Source organism: Juglans microcarpa x Juglans regia, chromosome 1S, assembly GCF_004785595.1.
Source record: "Juglans microcarpa x Juglans regia isolate MS1-56 chromosome 1S, Jm3101_v1.0, whole genome shotgun sequence".
Taxonomy (NCBI): domain Eukaryota; kingdom Viridiplantae; phylum Streptophyta; class Magnoliopsida; order Fagales; family Juglandaceae; genus Juglans; species Juglans microcarpa x Juglans regia.
In genome coordinates this window covers 20,735,032-20,752,480 of record NC_054595.1, presented here as the reverse complement: position 1 = coordinate 20,752,480, position 17,449 = coordinate 20,735,032, and the positions used below count along the sequence as shown (strand labels likewise).

Here is a 17,449-nt window from a genome sequence, read left to right as displayed (position 1 = left end):
AATTGTATAATTTGAGTTTAACTACTTAAACCAAACTACACATTTAATAGAATTCTCTTTTCTTTATGTTTAATATTGTATTCTTGAAATATTTATTGTATTCTTTAATTTTCTTTTCAATTTTCTTTTTAAATATAGTATTGAGTTTATTACACTTACATGTGCAATTTATAATTGTATATGAACAGCTTTAAAGATGAGGACGATTTATACATCGATAAAAGATATCACTCCAAATACAAGAAATTGGAAAATAAAAATGATCGTGGCAGACAAGTCACCCAAGCGAACAGGGCAACGCTCACCAGTAAAGTATCAAAACTTAACATTGATTGATCCAGAGGTATAGATAAATGTTGATGGTGTTCCTTTCATTTAATTATTTTCTTGTAACACATTTAAAAAAATATTATTTTTTTTAAACACAAAAACAATTTAAAATTAAACAAAATTATTATACTCAATTATTCATAACAATTTTTTGTTTATTTCAATTTCTTATATTGTGCAGGGAAATCGAGTGCAAGCGACAATGTTTGATAAAGATATTGATTCACGGGATGATACTTTACATATTTTCCAGTCATATTACATCAGTAATGCATACGTGAAGCCACTGGATCCAAAGTATAGAATTGAAAAATATGAATACCAATGGATCCTAAATTCTAGAACAATTATTGAGGAAGTTCCGAAGGATGAAAAACAATTGGAACCACCAAAGTACCAACTCATTCCGTTCAACGAATTAGATGCTTACAAAAACTCCATTGCAGAAATAGGTAATTGACTCTTTATTTTAGAATATTTAATTATCAATTTATTAAAAATTTAAATCTCATCTCTCAGATATTCTGGCTGTTGCAATCCACATCAAGCCATGTAGAGAGATAACTTCAGCGCATGGACCGACAACTATTCAGGAAATTTATGTCATTGATCAAAGGTAAAAATATTTTTTTGGTCGGTCACTATATATAGGTAATTATGTTTCATCATTTATTTCTTACATATTCTGTTAATTCTTTTTTTATTCTAATTTTGTAGCTTAAACCCCATATGTTTAACTATGTGGGGTCAATTTGTGCAAGATGAATGCAAAAAAATATCAGAAATGATAAAGACAAAGCCAATTATACTTGCAACAGGAATAAGAGTTGGTTCTTATAATGGTATTTTTAATTATTAACAATATTATATTTTATTTTATATTGTATATGTTTGCATTAATTATGATCTCTATTTCCAATGAAGGATTGTCTCTTTCATCGCGTCCAAAAAGTAAATTTGTGATCAATCCTGTTCTTCCTGAAGCAACTTCATTGCAAGAGTGGTAATTATCACAAATAAGTCATTATTTCTTTCATGCCACTTGAATATTGAAATCTCTTTATTTTTATTTCTTATGTCATATTTGTTTTTATGAATTTTAAGGTCAGTGATTAATGACTTATTACTTGAAAGTATTATTGCAAAAAGCTTGACATACCCGTCAACATCTCTGTCTTCTATTGGTATTCGAGAAATAATCAAGAATTGTGATGTTGCTGAGGTCATCAAAAGTTTACAACCCATGCAGGTAAAATCCTATTTTTTGTAACAAATTCAAATATTTATATAATCAATTCACCTAAAAAATTGTTTGTAATGTAATGTAGAAAGCAAGATTTTGGATAAAGGCAAAGATATTTGTGGTTGACTTGCGCCAAATATTTTTTTATATGTCATGCATTGGCTGCAATAAAGGAACTGGGTATGATTACAATGATACTTTCCTTTGTTACCATTGCAAACATCAAAGCATTTCGCAGCCACGGTATGTATCTTTCAAATTTGTTGTTTTACGCAATAAGTGATGTAATAGATTTAATGTATAACTTTTGTTAATTCTAACTTAAAATGACATTTTTATCAAATTTATAGTTGTCGAGCATATGTTGAACTCGACGATGGTACAGGAAGACTATCTGCTGTAATGTTTGGTGAAGTTGTGGAGCAAGCATTTGGTTGTTCGGCAGTTGAGCTTATGAAGCACACTGGTGATGTATGTTTTCTTATTTTCCATTGTCTTTATCATTGTGAGCAAAAAAGTTCATCTTAAAATTTTTAATATGTTTACTACATTATCTATGAGCACATTGAACTTTATATTAAAAAATTATTAAAAACAAATTATAACAAAAATCATGGCTGTTGATTTTTATATACTTGTTTATTATGCCAATTTTATTTTTATTTATAACATGCATAGTAATTTAATTAAGAACATTGCATTCAAAGATTTGTGTTAATTTATAAGACATCAATTTTTAGCATATTTATTCTTTAAATTTTTATTAATCATGGAAACCTATTAAAAATTTCTTTTACAGGAGCATCTACCATATATAGAAAATCTTGTAGCAGAAGTTTCGCAAAAAAAATGGATGATTGAACTTTTGGTGGACCCTAATCGACTCAACCAACAGCAACACAAGAATTTCAACGTCATCTCTATTGATGCAGTACAAGATGACACAGAATGATGTATCACAGTAAATATGTGTTGGATTATGTTATATTCTAAACTAACATTTTATAAATATCGATATTTTACTGAACTAGGCAAACGTGCTTTGCACCTTATCCCGACCTAGTAATATATATAAGTACAAGATGACCCTAGCATTGTATGGATACTGTAAAATGTACTTCTCTGTTTTTTCTGAAGTTTTCTCAAACATTTTTTAAATTCCTTCAAACATTGTGGAAAGAAAAAAAAAAGGTTCACAAACTCATTAAAAAATATTTCATTAATAATTATATAAAAAATAATAATAAGACAAAATTGGTCACTTTGAGGGGTCACTTTTCTCGATGCCCAACTATTTTTTTTAAGAAAAATCTAATTGCAAGTGATTCTGTACATTAATATGTGCATCCATTCAATATGATTGGTTAAAAAATAAATTTTATTGAAAACAGTGCTAATTTGAATTTAGAATATAAAGGCAACAACATTAGTACGCAGATTAGTACACAAACTTGCTTGTATATAGTAAACTCTTTTTTTTTTTTTATATATAATTCCTTGTTTCGGTCCGTACGTACCCTAATAATCTCGATCCGTTTAAAAGGTATTCTACTATTTCAAGTTTGGATAGTGTGCAAATGTGCAAGATTTGTGTTTGTTTTGGCTTAAAATTAATTAGGTTATTTTTAGTATTTTTTGGCCAATGCAAAATTAAGGCTTTAGGATGAAAAATATCTTTATTTGTTAGCTTCACATTATCTATAGACAATATTTTCTAAAGAAGGATTATGTACATTCGTACAATTAATTTTTGTCACGACTTTTTACACAGTGAGGATTATTTTATAAAATAACTTATAAAAATAACATTGTTTTATGAAAGAAAAATGATAAATTTACAACTATTTTACAATTCTATATGAAATGAAGTGTAATTTTATAATATTAAAATTTATTTTTAATGAAATGACATGATTTCATTAGATGTTTGGAAATGAGTTATAAAATTGTTACGAAAGAGTTGTATGTATATTTAGTTTTTATAGAAATATCCTCTATTTAAAATATTAGTTGTATAAAGAGTTGTAAACCTTTGTAAAGGAACTTAAAAATCCCAGGTGTAAATGTGGTCAGAAGATGAAAAAAAAAAAAAAAAACAAGGAAAATGATTCTCCCACCTAGAGAAGTTAACGAGAAAATATATCGGTTATATATATATATATATATATATTTTTTTTTTTTTTTACTTTGTAATTTCTTTTACAAAGTGTTTAAAGAGATTTAAAAAATTATTTAAATAAAAAATACAAAAAATAAAAGTACAATTTATACGATGGTATAATGCTGGAATCACTTTTCTCGATAACCCTAAAATTGTCTAAGAAGATACTGATATTTAGGTGGAGTTTGGATAGTGAGATGAAATGATTGATGAGAGTTTTAAATGAAAGTTGAATAAAATATTGTTAGAATATATTTTTTAATATTATTATTATTTTAAAATTTAAAAAAATTGAATTATTTATTATATTTTATTTAAAAATTTGTGAAAATTATAATGATAAAATAAGATGAGATAAGATGAGATAAGATAAGTTGAGATGTAATGTTTTATTATCACTTAACCGTTTGTTTACAATTATAAATTAAAATAATATATTTTTTAAAAATTTAAGTTTGACTTTTGTTTTCATTTGATGTTGTTAGATATTTTAAAATATTATTTTATTAAGAGTTGTAAAAGTAATTGTGATTGGGTAGAAGGGTATGATATAGTAGCGTCGTTTCCTAGTAATATTCTGATAATTATTATCCGAGTCCTCGAGTCCTAATCCTGAGAGGAGAATAACAGTACCGGATTGACAGATCAGAACGCCGGTTTTCATTAGAGTTTATATATATCCCCTCTCCCCGTCTTTCTGATCTATCTCTCTCTCAGTTTTGTGCTTATATATATATATATATATATATATATATATATATATTTGTCATAGGCTAGGGTTGTGCAAGGCTAGAATGAAGAAATCAAGAGGCTTACAGGACACTAGCACGGAGGCCGTTTGGTATCTCAACCAAGCACCCGCCAGAAACATGGACATAGCAGATCTTTCCGAGGATCTTCTCATCGAAATTCTCAGTCGTGTTCCTGTTGAAACTTTGCACCAGTCTGCGAGGTACGTTTGCAAAACTTGGGTTAATGCAATACGTGATCCTGTTTTCGTAAGGAACCAAGTGCTACATGCAAAACCTGGGCTCTTCGTTTCGAATGCAAAACCTAGGCAACTCGTACGACAAGATTGTCACATGGACAACTGTTGGTTCTTCGAGTACAAAAACGGAAAATTCAAGCTGACAGATTATGAACACGAGTTTGATGGGGAAATCTTGGGTAGTTCTGGGGGAGTGGCGCTATTCAAACCCAGAAATAATCTCTTCTTCGGTACTTTATATGTTGCAAATCCTCTTACCGGGAAAGTCATGAAACTCCCTCGCCCCGTCGAAAATCTTTGTGCTTTTGACCGGTTCAGTAGCATTGCTTTCATCCCTGAAACTGGGGAACTCAAGGTAATAAACCCTCGTCTGGACTCGACGGGGAAATATCATTGGGGGATAGCAACTGTGGGCGTAGGTATGTCATGGAGAAGAATAGATAGACATAATTCTCAAGAAGGAACGCCATCATTGTTCGATGATCCATTTCTGTATCTGCAGCGGCCAATTTGCGTTGGTGGGTTTCTGTATTCCGTATCTAAGTGTTGGGGTTGCAACCAAGAGGAGTTCTGCTCTATTCACGCCATTGACATTCGTGATGAAACCACTCGCTGCATTCAGATTCCAAAAGAATTAATGGGACTTTATGAGGGAAGCCGGCTTATGGCCATGGGGAATTACTTATGTTATATAGGCTATGAGGTGCGAGTTTCTGCGGTATACTACAACGTATGGATATTGAAGGACTTGGATCAGAATGAATGGGCTAAACTTTACAGCAATATCGATGTAGGTTTGGAAAAAGACGAAGCTCAGAATGCGATACCTATTGGTTGGATGGAGGATGAGCAAGAATTGCTGTTCTGTGTTAATACAATAAAATATGTTAAATCTCATAGAGCAGGAGCAGCAGCAGCATTCGTAGCATCAAATTCTGTAATGATCTTGGCTTACAATGTGAAAACACAAAAGAGAGAGAAACTTACATTACTAGATCAAGCCTCCCGCCACAAGATACAGGTTCACATCAACAGCCTTCTTTCGTGGCCAAGCAGGCATTAATTCTAAACGAGACATCGATCGTTTTTCTTATTGTAATTAATTATAGGATTTTTTGTCCATTCTCATTCGTACGTCTGTCTCAATAGGGCGTACGTGATGGGATCGATGTTTTTTTATTTTTTAAATTTGGTTTCTCCAGTTTTTTGCACTATGCTTTTGCTGAACTTGGTACTGGTAATTTGTGTGTGTGTGGTACGTAACTTTTACTGGGCACCATGAGTACTGAGTACTAAGCGATCGAACGCCAGACAACCCATGCATGAGATCAGTGTCATATCATGAGCCACACAGTCCATTGCCTTACACATTAATATTCTTACATAATCTCTTTATTTTATTGTTGGACATTCTCTTTAGATTGGAGTTCAGATCATCTAGGGTACTGCTGGAGGTTCTTCTCTTGTGATGGCTATATATATATATATATAGTATTTATAATGGAGTGATGAACAGCATTTAATCCTTTATAGAAAGAGGTGTTTAACTCATAATCACTACCACGTACGACCATACGATGTGAAATAGTATTTTTCAAATATCATGATCAAGATCATAACAGATCATTATTGTCTCAAATGATCTTAAAAAGAGGTGCTTAATTGAAATTACCATTCCTAAAAAATATATAGGATTAGGAACAGCTAATTATCTATACATTTAGTAAAAGAATTAATATTTAAAAAAAAAAAAATACACCTATTATAGGTACCTATTATTATCAAGAACAAGTTGAGAACAATTGGTAAAGCTAGCCGTACGTTCCCAATTAGGAGCCTTTATGAGTTGATTTTCTTACTGAAGAATTAGCATATACATGTGCGATGGTCAGTTATTGCCTATATTCTAAAATGAACATGCAAAAAGGAAATGAATTCCGATCCAATTTAGCAAAGTCGATATTAATTACTCACATTTTCAACAAACACAGTGCCAAAGATGCTCACAATGTCTAATGGACCCGATCATCGACATACATGGGATTAGCCTAAAATTGAGTACAACTGGCTAAAATAAGACAACACGAGAAAATCATGCTTATTAAGTTGGAGCATAAGTTGAAGTTACCCAAAGTTGGCAATAACTGTCTACAATTAAGTCAACAACCTGCTGATCTGTTTGCAGAACACAACCGTAGTAGTGAAGTACTGGCATCTAATTAATCACAATTTCTGATAAGCTGTCCACAAAACCAGCTCCACATTGCCTCTCAAGCTTACCACAGCATTGCTCCCCTGACTGCTTGCAACACTCTCTGATCTTTGCAATCATAGAATCATCAGTGACAATAGATATCTCCAGGCCATGAGCAGTGGTAGAGGCAGTATTAATAATGGTTGCACCCTGTGCTACACCACATCCGCTGCAACATTTCCTTTGCTGAGATTGAGCTTCACTGTTTTGGGGATAACAAACTTTACTAGAATCTGCTATGTCTTCAAAATTGTCATACTTGCAATTGATTTCTGTACAGTTAGAGCAACCTCTGTCAGTTGATGCAACATTGTTGCATGGTTCCAATTCATGTCTAGGCAATAGGCAAGTACACGCATCATTGTCCAATTCAACTCCATCAGAATGACCACAATTTCTCACGTTATTTGGGCCTTTATCACCACATCCATCACTGCACTGCTTTACTGTTTGGAATTTGTTGTTGCCTCCTCCTTGTCTGCCAACCAAGTTTGTTATTTGGTGTTTCCCCAGTAAGTTAACACCGAGAAGTCCAGAGTCTGTAGGATTGCTTACACTTGGAGACTCCACATAATGAATGACTTCCTTACAGCATCTGCATTTGTCATTGCATATCTTTGCCTCAGGGATATGATATCCTCCATCATAAGTACCTTTCCCACCAACAGCAGTTGTGCTTTTTTCCTTCGGAGATGAGGTCATAGTGAAAGTGCCATAGCTGGATCTTGCAAAGTCTTCATGAGATTTTGATGTCTCTTGCAACAGTAGCATGCTGTTCAAAATTACGATCAAGCATGTCCCGACATCAGTGAGAACTGCTGCCCAAATCAGCGGATAACCCGCAAAGGCCAAAGCTAGGATAGCACCTTTAGTACTGATGGATATAATGACATTCTCAATGAGTTTCCTAAGTGTTCTTCTTGCAAGTTGAATGGCTTTTGGTATCTTTCGGATGTCGTTTGACATGAGAATTACATGACCTGTCTCCATTGCGAGTGCTGAACCTGAAATTCCCATTGATATGCCAACATCGGCTGTAGCTAATGCAGGAGCATCATTCATGCCATCCCCAATCATGACTGTTGGACCTTCCTTCTTATAGTCCTCAATTATTCGTGCCTTGTCTGCAGGTAGAAGCTCTGAATGGATAACATCGAGAGCATGGTTGAGCTGCATAGAAAGTTTATACATTGTATGAAAAAAGTCTTTGCAAATCATTTGGAAACTCATGCTACAAAAAAATTGGCAGGATAAATTAAAGCAACAAACATGGCTACATGGAAAGTGGTTGAGCACAAAATGGTTATGAGTTTTGAATTTCGGTCAGGTTGAACGGACTGAGAACTGACCGAATTCATAAATGATTTCAGAAACCTTACATATTATCCATTGGCAGGCCATGCTGAAGGCTATTTGGTACCAAGTGGTTAAGCCGATTTTTATGTAATTGGAAACCCATCAATATTCCTTATGTGCAGAAACATATAAAGAAGAACAATAACACCAAGACATGATTAGATTTGGTTGATTGGTAACTTATTTTCAACCTGATCTTGTGCAAGCATCGCTGCAGTATGACTATCGCCTGTAAGCATGACAGATTTAATCCCCAACGACGTCATCTCTTCAATTGCCTCCATGGCCCCAGATCGACAACTATCAGAGAGGCTGAATATTCCAACTAGAGTTGTTCCAGAGTATACATAACCATCTGTATTTCCTTTCATCTTATGAGATTCTACTGTAATACAGAACAAGGATAAAATCATCAGTAACGACTGGAATTGCAGGAAATAAGTTTTGAATAAAGAGACAATTGATTCTACCTGTCCCGTGCCCAGATCTTAAACCAATTCTCCTGTTTCCAATATAGATATCGTGCCCGTCAATTTTCCCGAACACTCCTTCACCAGGAAAGTTTTGAAAGTCTTCCACATTCTCAGGCTTTGGCTCAATGGAGTGTAATCGTGCGTAGTCAACAAGTGCAGCTGCCATTGGGTGACTTGATTTACTCTCAATGCTTGAAACCCTGTGCAATTTTTACAACTGTTTTTACTTTTTCTTATTCAAAAACCACATATCATTGTCTTTCGTTTTTTTTCTTGTGAGTTCATATATGAAAAAGTTACCAAAGAATAAAATTGTAATGAACATTTTTTTACCAGTGGAGTAATGTGCTCAAGCTAACATCATCATTAATAGCCCGAAAATCCGTCACTACAAACTCTCCCCTTGTTATTGTCCCAGTTTTGTCAAAAGCTGCAATCTTAACCCTTGCAAGAATTTCAAGATAATCTCCACCTTTGACTAGAAGTCCATTTGTTGCAGCCTTTGAAAGTGCACAAAAAATTGCAACAGGTGTAGAGAGGATAAGTGCACATGGACACGTACTTACAAGCACTACTATTGCGAGATGAAACCATCTATTTTCGTTAGGAAGTCTGAGTGCGGCCGGAATCACAGCAAGGGCACATGATATTAGCATAACTACTGCAAAATTACATAGGAAAATGTGTGAAAAAGAAATATTAGTGAACTATAGCATGTACATATACTTTTTTCTCTGTACGTAAAGCATCAAACTGCAAAGAGAAATATCTTGAGGATCTTTTATCATGAGCTTTTGAGGTTGTGTAGCTTCATACAGCACTCAAACTTCTTTACAATTTCTAGCGAAAAAATCTACGGCTTCTGATTTACTTCCCAAGAAGCAGGCAGCACCTAGTTTCACGAAGATGAATGACTACTCTGTTTAATTATGTCTATATGCTGTTTAATTCATGAAAATATATATTTTTTTTTTGTACTTTCAGAAAAATCATCTTTGTTTTCCCTAGTAAATGAAATTATATTAGACAATGATACACTGATGTTCTTCACCTTTCCTGGGCATCTGCATCTCACCAAAGAAATCATTCAAGTCTCAATTCAAAAGGGGGTGATGGCATTTTGCATAGATGACAGCGACTAACCGGGAATATAGTACTTTGCACAATTGTCTATGAATCTCTGAGTTTTAGACTTCTTCTTGTGGGCCTCTTCCACTAACTTTGCCATTCTTGCCACAACAGAGTCTTTTGCTAAAGCTGTAGTTTTTAAATTAATATAACCTGAAAGAGAAAAAGAGAAAAGAAAACAAGTTCCAAACTATAAGCAGAAAACATTCCAATTTGTTCTTTTAACTAAAATATGAATAATGAAAGGTAGGATGATCAACCATTTATGTTGATAGTGCCAGCTAAAACAGGTGAATACAATTCTTTGGTGACAGGAAATGATTCTCCAGTCAGCATCTTTTCATCAACTTCACATTTCCCCTCCACAATAACTCCATCAAGGGGAATAACATTGCCAGCTTTGACTGCAAGGACTGTGTCCAACTCAACAACATTGACATCAACATGTTCTCCAGTTTCAGCTATTGTGGCTTTTTGAGGAGCCATGCTCATTAAAGATGACATTGTAGCCATAGCCTATGAGGTGCATTGTTGAAATGAAGGACATAAATTTGTTAAACCAATGCAGAAATTGAGTGTACCATGAATTTAGAACTTTTTTTTTTTAATAAGTGAGCGATATTATTAATAAGGATAGGTATAGCCCAAGTACACAAATTTGAACAATCAACAATATTCATAAACAGGAAGTCCCAGAGGGATTGTTGTTATCAGGGTATCATAGGAACTTAAGCTCCAGAGATCATTTATATTATCAGTGGGATATAGGAACTATGGGCCTCAAGAAGTCTTTAAGTGATAAATAGATGCCTTGTTCAAAGTTTTAGCTTTTTCCTTAGCGGATTTTTTTCCTCTTTGTTATGATAACCCTTCTTTTTGTCCTCGAATAGTAATATAGTACCCAAAGCTTAAATCTATATTACCCAAAAAATTTCAGTTGTAGCATTACTTCAAAATTTTTTGATAAGCCAATCCCCTAATAAATGGATGAAACCAACAGCTAAATTATTCAAAATATGTTGAGAGATAGTATACTAAAGCCAAAATCATTTATGCTGCTAAACCTTTGGGTCACATGGTTGAATTCCAGTAATATTAGGATTCAATTCACAATAAGGAATTAAATTTAGAATATAGTTGGCACTCTCATGTAGAAAGATCTAATGAAGCAGTTAAGACTTGAAGTGCTGCGAGTGTCCGTGATAGCACAAAGCAAATGCAGCAAATACTATATCTATGGCCTCCATGTCAGGAGTTTATTATCCTATCAATACTTGGACATAGTTTGAGGCATGCTCGAAAATGTTGATTGGCATCAATTGGTTTTTTTAATACCAGGCGATGATGTGGTTTTATGATTAAGTGACCACCAGAAACACACAACAAAAGCAAGGAAGTGAGATGGGGATTTACAGGTGATCCAACAAAGACAATCTTTTCTTCTCCTTTGTTAAAAGCTGACCGTGTTCATGTGTTAAGATGCTGTTACTATGGTACTTTTGTGCGTAACTGCGTGATGGATGGGAAAAAAGAACTTTTCAGACATGTACTTTTGGTATGTGCTTCTCAAGGTAGCTTGATTAGCTAACCTTTATTATAGGTGAAACAAAGAACAGAGATAGGCCATTTAATTAGCAGGTCATGTTAATTAAATGTGTGTATGTGAGTGAAAAGAGAGAGAGAATTGGTAGCAGACCTTGTAACTTGCTCTTGACTCAAGCCACTGAGCAATGGAGTACAGAAAGACAACAGTACCAGCTTCCCAATAATCTTGTAGAGCAAGCGTCCCCACCACTAGAAAGCATCAAAGATGTAATGTAAGACATGTTACTATGTAGTTCTTTCTTACAATCTCTTTTTATCTGCTTCTTTCTTTTTTTGTTCTTGACTTTTCCCAGTCTGTTGCACGGAATGCAGCATTAAGTATGATACTTAAAGCCGAATTATCTTAAGCTAAGGCTGCAAATTTGCATCACTCATAATGATACCTATTCAACCTTAAAATATAACATTTCTAAATTCTAGGCCACTGAATGGCTGTTTAAAGTTCATCCTAAAGATTCATCTTTCAGAATATGATGAAGAATTGACATATTGGTTTAGGTAAACATTCACTTCCTTTATTGAGCCAATCTCTCTCTCTCTCCCCCTGTTTTATTATATTTCAATGATTGGATTATACATAGTTATACTAAAAGGCATAAGAAAATCAAATCTAGTTTCCTTAAACCATTACCTGCCATGAGAACAAGAATGTTGATGTTGAGAGTAAGGTTTCGGATGGATGCTATGCTTCTCAACACGAGTGAGGGGAGGCCAACAATAACCGCAGCAAGAGCCAACCATCCCAATGGATGATAAATATACTTCAAAAAGGACAGTGCAAGTAATAAGCCACAAACCATTGTAGATGGGGCTGGCCATCTGTTCTGGAAACTGCTCTCTTCCTTTGGTCTAACAGTAGCTTCCAGCCTTGCTTTATTCAGTGCGTCAACTGACATTATACGTAAAAATAAATAAAAATAAAAATAAAACAACCTACACATATTAGGTACACACATGCTGTCATAGCTGTCAGCCTGTCACTCAGCTGCCTCAGTGGCGTGTGGTGGCACCTTGCACATATGCTAACCATAAGACTTGTATGCATGAGAAAGGCATGCAATGCACTGGATGTGTGCTTTGAGTTGGAGCTCAAAATCACTCAGCAAGTGGTGCTACCTAGTGTGGATTGGTCACTGGTTCTGGCTTGAAGGGCTGACTCGAGTGAAACTTTGGTAGGATGTGCAGCTGCACATGGATTTGGCTGACTGTGCATGGATTTTTGCAAGTTTGACTGCTACCCGATGACGTTGGTGGTGATGATGCTGTTGGGATGAGCAAGGAGAAGTGGGGAGGTGGCAATGGCTCAGGCTAAGCTCTCCTCTCATATGTGCGGTCCAAGGGCTGGAATGAACAGTGATGGGCTTCTCAAAAGAAACTAGACACCAAGGGCATTGAATAGAAAGCCTTGCTGGCTGGCTGGATCGACTAGCAGGCAGAAGAAGAGTGGATAAGTGACCTGTTTGCCTTGCCATATAACTCAAGGCAATGATCAAGGGCTGCAAGGTGCTGAGATGTTAGGTTAATAACTCACTGATATGAGGCTGCGATTTTGAAGGCAGAAGCCCTCTGCATGCGCTGGGCTGATGGCTTGTTGCAGTGATACTATAGTACTGAAATCTGTTAACTTGCAGCGAGCAATGGGCCAAAGTAGCAAGCACGCATGCCAGTCCTTTGAGCCTCTAAGTGTGTATAAAAAGGCTACCATGGTAACAGCTCGAGCATCAGTGAGGGTTCATGGAATTAGAGAGAATTCTGGGAAAGCAGAGCGAAGAGAGAGTACAGTGTGTACTCTTTGTTGAGCTATGGTGTTTCTTTTTGAACCAAGAAACAAATTATCATCCGTACTATACATTTAAACTTCCGAAGTTGTTATCATCAAGAGAAGTTATATTAGCAAATCCAGAGCAAAACTAACATGCTTGGACTGTGTTTTCGCCTTATCATTTTACATCAGAGACATGCCGGTGGACAATGGAGATTCCAACACCAACGTCAAGGTAGCAAAGACTTAGTGCTGTGTTTTCTTTTCTGGTCAATCAAACTATGGTAGCAATGGCGTTAGACTAACAGGGCCATCATGCGTAATAGACTGAATAGACTGAATACGTTTGGACTGGAACATCCAATCATTTTTTATGTTATCAATTTACAGGGAAAAGGGTAATGCACGTACCGACTTGAATCTCAGATATGAAAACAGTGTCATGGACAACAATTAACGTTTTTGTCGGTAGGATCACTGAAATTTCTTTGACCCCATTGAGCGATTTCAGAATCCTCTCAACCAATGTTACCTCTGATGCACAGCAAAGACCCAACACCTCAAAGTAGCTTTTCTTCAAGTTTTCAGCCATATTTCTACGTGGTACTTCCAGAGAAAGAAGAAGAGGAAGAGGAGAATATATTAGTCTGGTACCGAACTAACAAATTGAACCAAAAACAAAAAAGGAAAACAGAGACAGAGAGAGGTTGAAAAAGAAGTATTCGACGAAAGAGTTCCCAAACATGCGGAAGGGGAAAGAACAGAGAAAAAAGAAGAACCTTTTGAAGCGGAGGAAGACGAATTGCGGGAGTTTTTGGAGTTTTGACTTGGTGCCTCTGTGTTGAGTTTGACTTGGGGCTTCCATCTTTTTAAATATAAATATATTATCGAGGATAGCTTGGAGACGCAACGTCCATTGTTTTTTGGTGCTGTGTTTAAAATGTTCGTCGTGTTGCAGGGGCAGTTTAACCATGACAGAAGAACTTGCAAAAAGATATTCTAATTTTATAAATCAGTTTGACGTTGTTTTGTTTTGAATATGCCATTGTGACCTTCATGCTATTTGTTTTTTAGTATTTTTTTTAACTGCTGCTGCCGAATGGAGCGGCGCATGGAGCTCACGCAGATGATGAAGGGATGATCTGCAGATTTGGAATAATGGATCGGCAGGCTTACAGATTCGCGAAGCAGTGCTTGGTGGCTGTGAGCTGGGGGACGGTGAAAGATCAGAGGATTAGCTTCCGGGCAAAAATGGAGGAAAATAAGAGAACAAATAACTACACAATCGGATAATACGCAGAGATCACCCCAAGAACCCAAAAAAAAAAAAAAAAAAAAAAAAAACCAATCAAAATAAGGTCAAATTCAAAGGGTCCGAAAAAGATTCGATTTTAGTGAACATTTTGAATGAACCGTTTCAATTGATCGATTCAAGCCGATTTTAAACTGATTTCAACCGTTTTAAAACTGTATTTATTTTGGAAGTTGTTTAACAGCTAACTTTTTTTTTTTTTTTAATTTCTTGTATACTAATATGATAGAACTAAATATATATTAACTTTTTTATTATTGTATTCAATAAGAATCACATGAAAAAGATAACACATATAGTTCTTTATTTTTTTAGTTGAACAAAAAGTTAAGGAGATGAATTATTATTTTATATAAAACTTATTGTTGTGCATAAAATACTATATTTGTCTTGTGTTTATAACTTAATGGTCTTTATCTTTTTCGTATATAAAACAAAAATATCAACAATTGAGGTTAAATACATAAATTACATATTTATTGAAACTATTTAGATTCATATTATATTTTTATTGAAACTAATGAATGAATTTATATTTTATACTCTTTTATACATTATATAAAATGCTTAAAGTGCATCAAATATGATTTTTTATACTTTTTTTTTATCAACATTGAAATATCTTAATCAAAATTGTCATGTCACCTGATTCAATTTGTTAAATCGTCCGATTTATTGAATAAGTCCTTGCTCGATTCCCATTTTTCGAGCCTTGAATTCAAAGGAGAAGGTGAGTAAGAGAATGTCAAATTCAAAGTAGGATAGGAAGACGAGAGAGTCGAGAGAAGTCGGAGTTTCTCCTTTTCTCTAGGGCTAAATAAAAATCCAAAAATTCGATTTCGAATTCGAATTCTACTTTGATAAAATGAAGTGGGGGTCGGATTTGTTTTTTAGTTTTTCAGTCAGAGTTGGAGGGGTCACCAAATCAACTCTAACTTTATGCTATGACTCCAACTTCGAATCCGATTCTGATATTGTACATATATTATGGAAAATTCTGTACATTACACTATCATCTCACTTTCATTCTAAAATGTAATATGTAACATATTTATTACCATTAGTTAATCCTTTATTGAACGATTCTTTATCATGTAATAGTGATAAATGTGTCACATCTTACATAGTAAAATAAAATTCAATAATATACTAATATAAGCTAATTATTATAAAATAATATACTTATACTATAATATAAATAGATTAATAATAGTTTAATATATGTAAATGTTATAGTATTAGTACCATACATAATCAAGTATAGAAATAAGTATACTAGTATTGAAATAAGTATAGCATAATAAGTTAATAACATATAATACTAATTTATTAAAATATAATAACATTTAATTAGGCACTAGAAAGTCTAGTATACAAATAAATTTGACATTAGAATAGAAATAACTAATAAATTTAGCATAATAAGTTAATAATACATAATACTAATTTACAAAAGTATAATAACATATAATTAGATTGTAGAAATAAGTCTAGTGTATAAATAAGTTATAAATAAGTTAGACACTTGTAACTGATATGGCATAGAAGGTAGTAGCTTAATTTTAAACCTTTGATTTTTGTACTTTGTTATTGGGCTCCTATTATATTTACTTTTAATACATTTTTATAATTAAATATTTACTATAAATATTGATGTGGAATGACCATTAACAGGAACATCGTATTGTTCTTATTCAAAGAGTTTTGGTTATGTTTTTAATAAACTTGAAATTTGAAAGTCTACAAAAATGTAATGTTTAAAAATGAGATAAATATGAAGTTCAAAAAAAGTTCAAATTAGACCTCGCTCTAACAAGTCAGAGTCGAATTTAAGAGATTTCAACCCTGATTGGATCGGTGCTCACTCCTACTTTCCTTTGTTAACTTGCTTTTCTAGTGAGAGGGGCATAAGGTACTTTGTAATACATGCATCCCAAATGTGTGTCCGTGTGCATATATATATATATATATTGAGTAATATTAGATATATTTTAAAAATTGGTTTGGATTTAAAAATGAGATGAAATAGTTTTAGATAAAAAATGAAAGTTAAAAAAAATATTGTTAGTATATTATTGAGATTTGAAAAAGTTGAATTGTTTATTATATTTTGTATGAGAATTTGAAAAAGTTATAATGATGAGATGAGATGAAATATTTTTCGAATCCAAATGGAATCTAAGAGTGTGGACTCTATTTTTTTAAAAGAAGTACCCTGGACTTTGTACATTCTAGAAGTGAACTATCATTTTTTGTATATATTTATATAAACTTTTTCATTATTTGTGAAATAATGGAAAATGAAACGTAGAGTCCATTTGAAGTGTAGCTAACAAATAGAACTTGTTTCCAAAGAACAATGAAATCGGACCTAAATTGAAGAAGAAACATGTGTTATGATTCACTCAAAAGGCGGGGGAGAAAATTCAGATTTTTGTCCCCAACTGTTCAGTTGGACCAACTGCTGTCAATTCGATATTTTTGTCTACGAAGAGTAACCAGTCGCTTCTCTTATGCTCTTTTGTCAATTGTCACCCATTGGCTCTTCTTAGACGCGAAAAGTTTCGTTTGGACGAAAAAAATAGACTTTTTCGATACCATATTTATTTATATTTTTTAAATAGAATATGCGATATTTGTGAAGAAAGTCTCGTACACATCAAAATACATCGCTAGTCTCCAGCGGAAGATATAGCATTTTCCTTTGTTATTTTGTGAAGAAAGTCTCGAACCCAGAAAGTATTTGGATTTTTGAAGTCTAGATATAAAATTTCAACCGTTCGATTTAAAAATATTCAAAGCATGTTTATAGTATATAATATTTTAAAAATGAAAAC

The 17,449-nt window shown here is 33.8% G+C and overlaps 2 protein-coding genes across 2 annotated transcripts; one reads left to right on the top strand and one right to left on the bottom strand.

The window, feature by feature from the left end:
• The first annotated feature begins 4,528 nt into the window (after positions 1 to 4,528).
• On the top strand, positions 4,529 to 5,785 carry LOC121247391 (F-box protein DOR-like). Its single transcript, XM_041145749.1, has one exon. It carries the CDS (start codon positions 4,529 to 4,531, stop codon positions 5,783 to 5,785), a length of 1,257 nt encoding a protein of 418 aa, XP_041001683.1.
• A 1,152-nt stretch (positions 5,786 to 6,937) lies between these two features.
• Positions 6,938 to 14,071, bottom strand: LOC121247390 (putative inactive cadmium/zinc-transporting ATPase HMA3). Its single transcript, XM_041145748.1, has 9 exons — positions 13,712 to 14,071; positions 12,170 to 12,427; positions 11,630 to 11,727; positions 10,194 to 10,449; positions 9,949 to 10,086; positions 9,139 to 9,466; positions 8,803 to 9,005; positions 8,524 to 8,717; positions 6,938 to 8,146 (listed from the first exon to the last, which is right to left on the bottom strand). Exons 1-9 carry the CDS (start codon positions 13,890 to 13,892, stop codon positions 6,938 to 6,940), a joined length of 2,865 nt encoding a protein of 954 aa, XP_041001682.1. The 5' UTR covers positions 13,893 to 14,071.
• Positions 14,072 to 17,449: the final 3,378 nt, after the last annotated feature.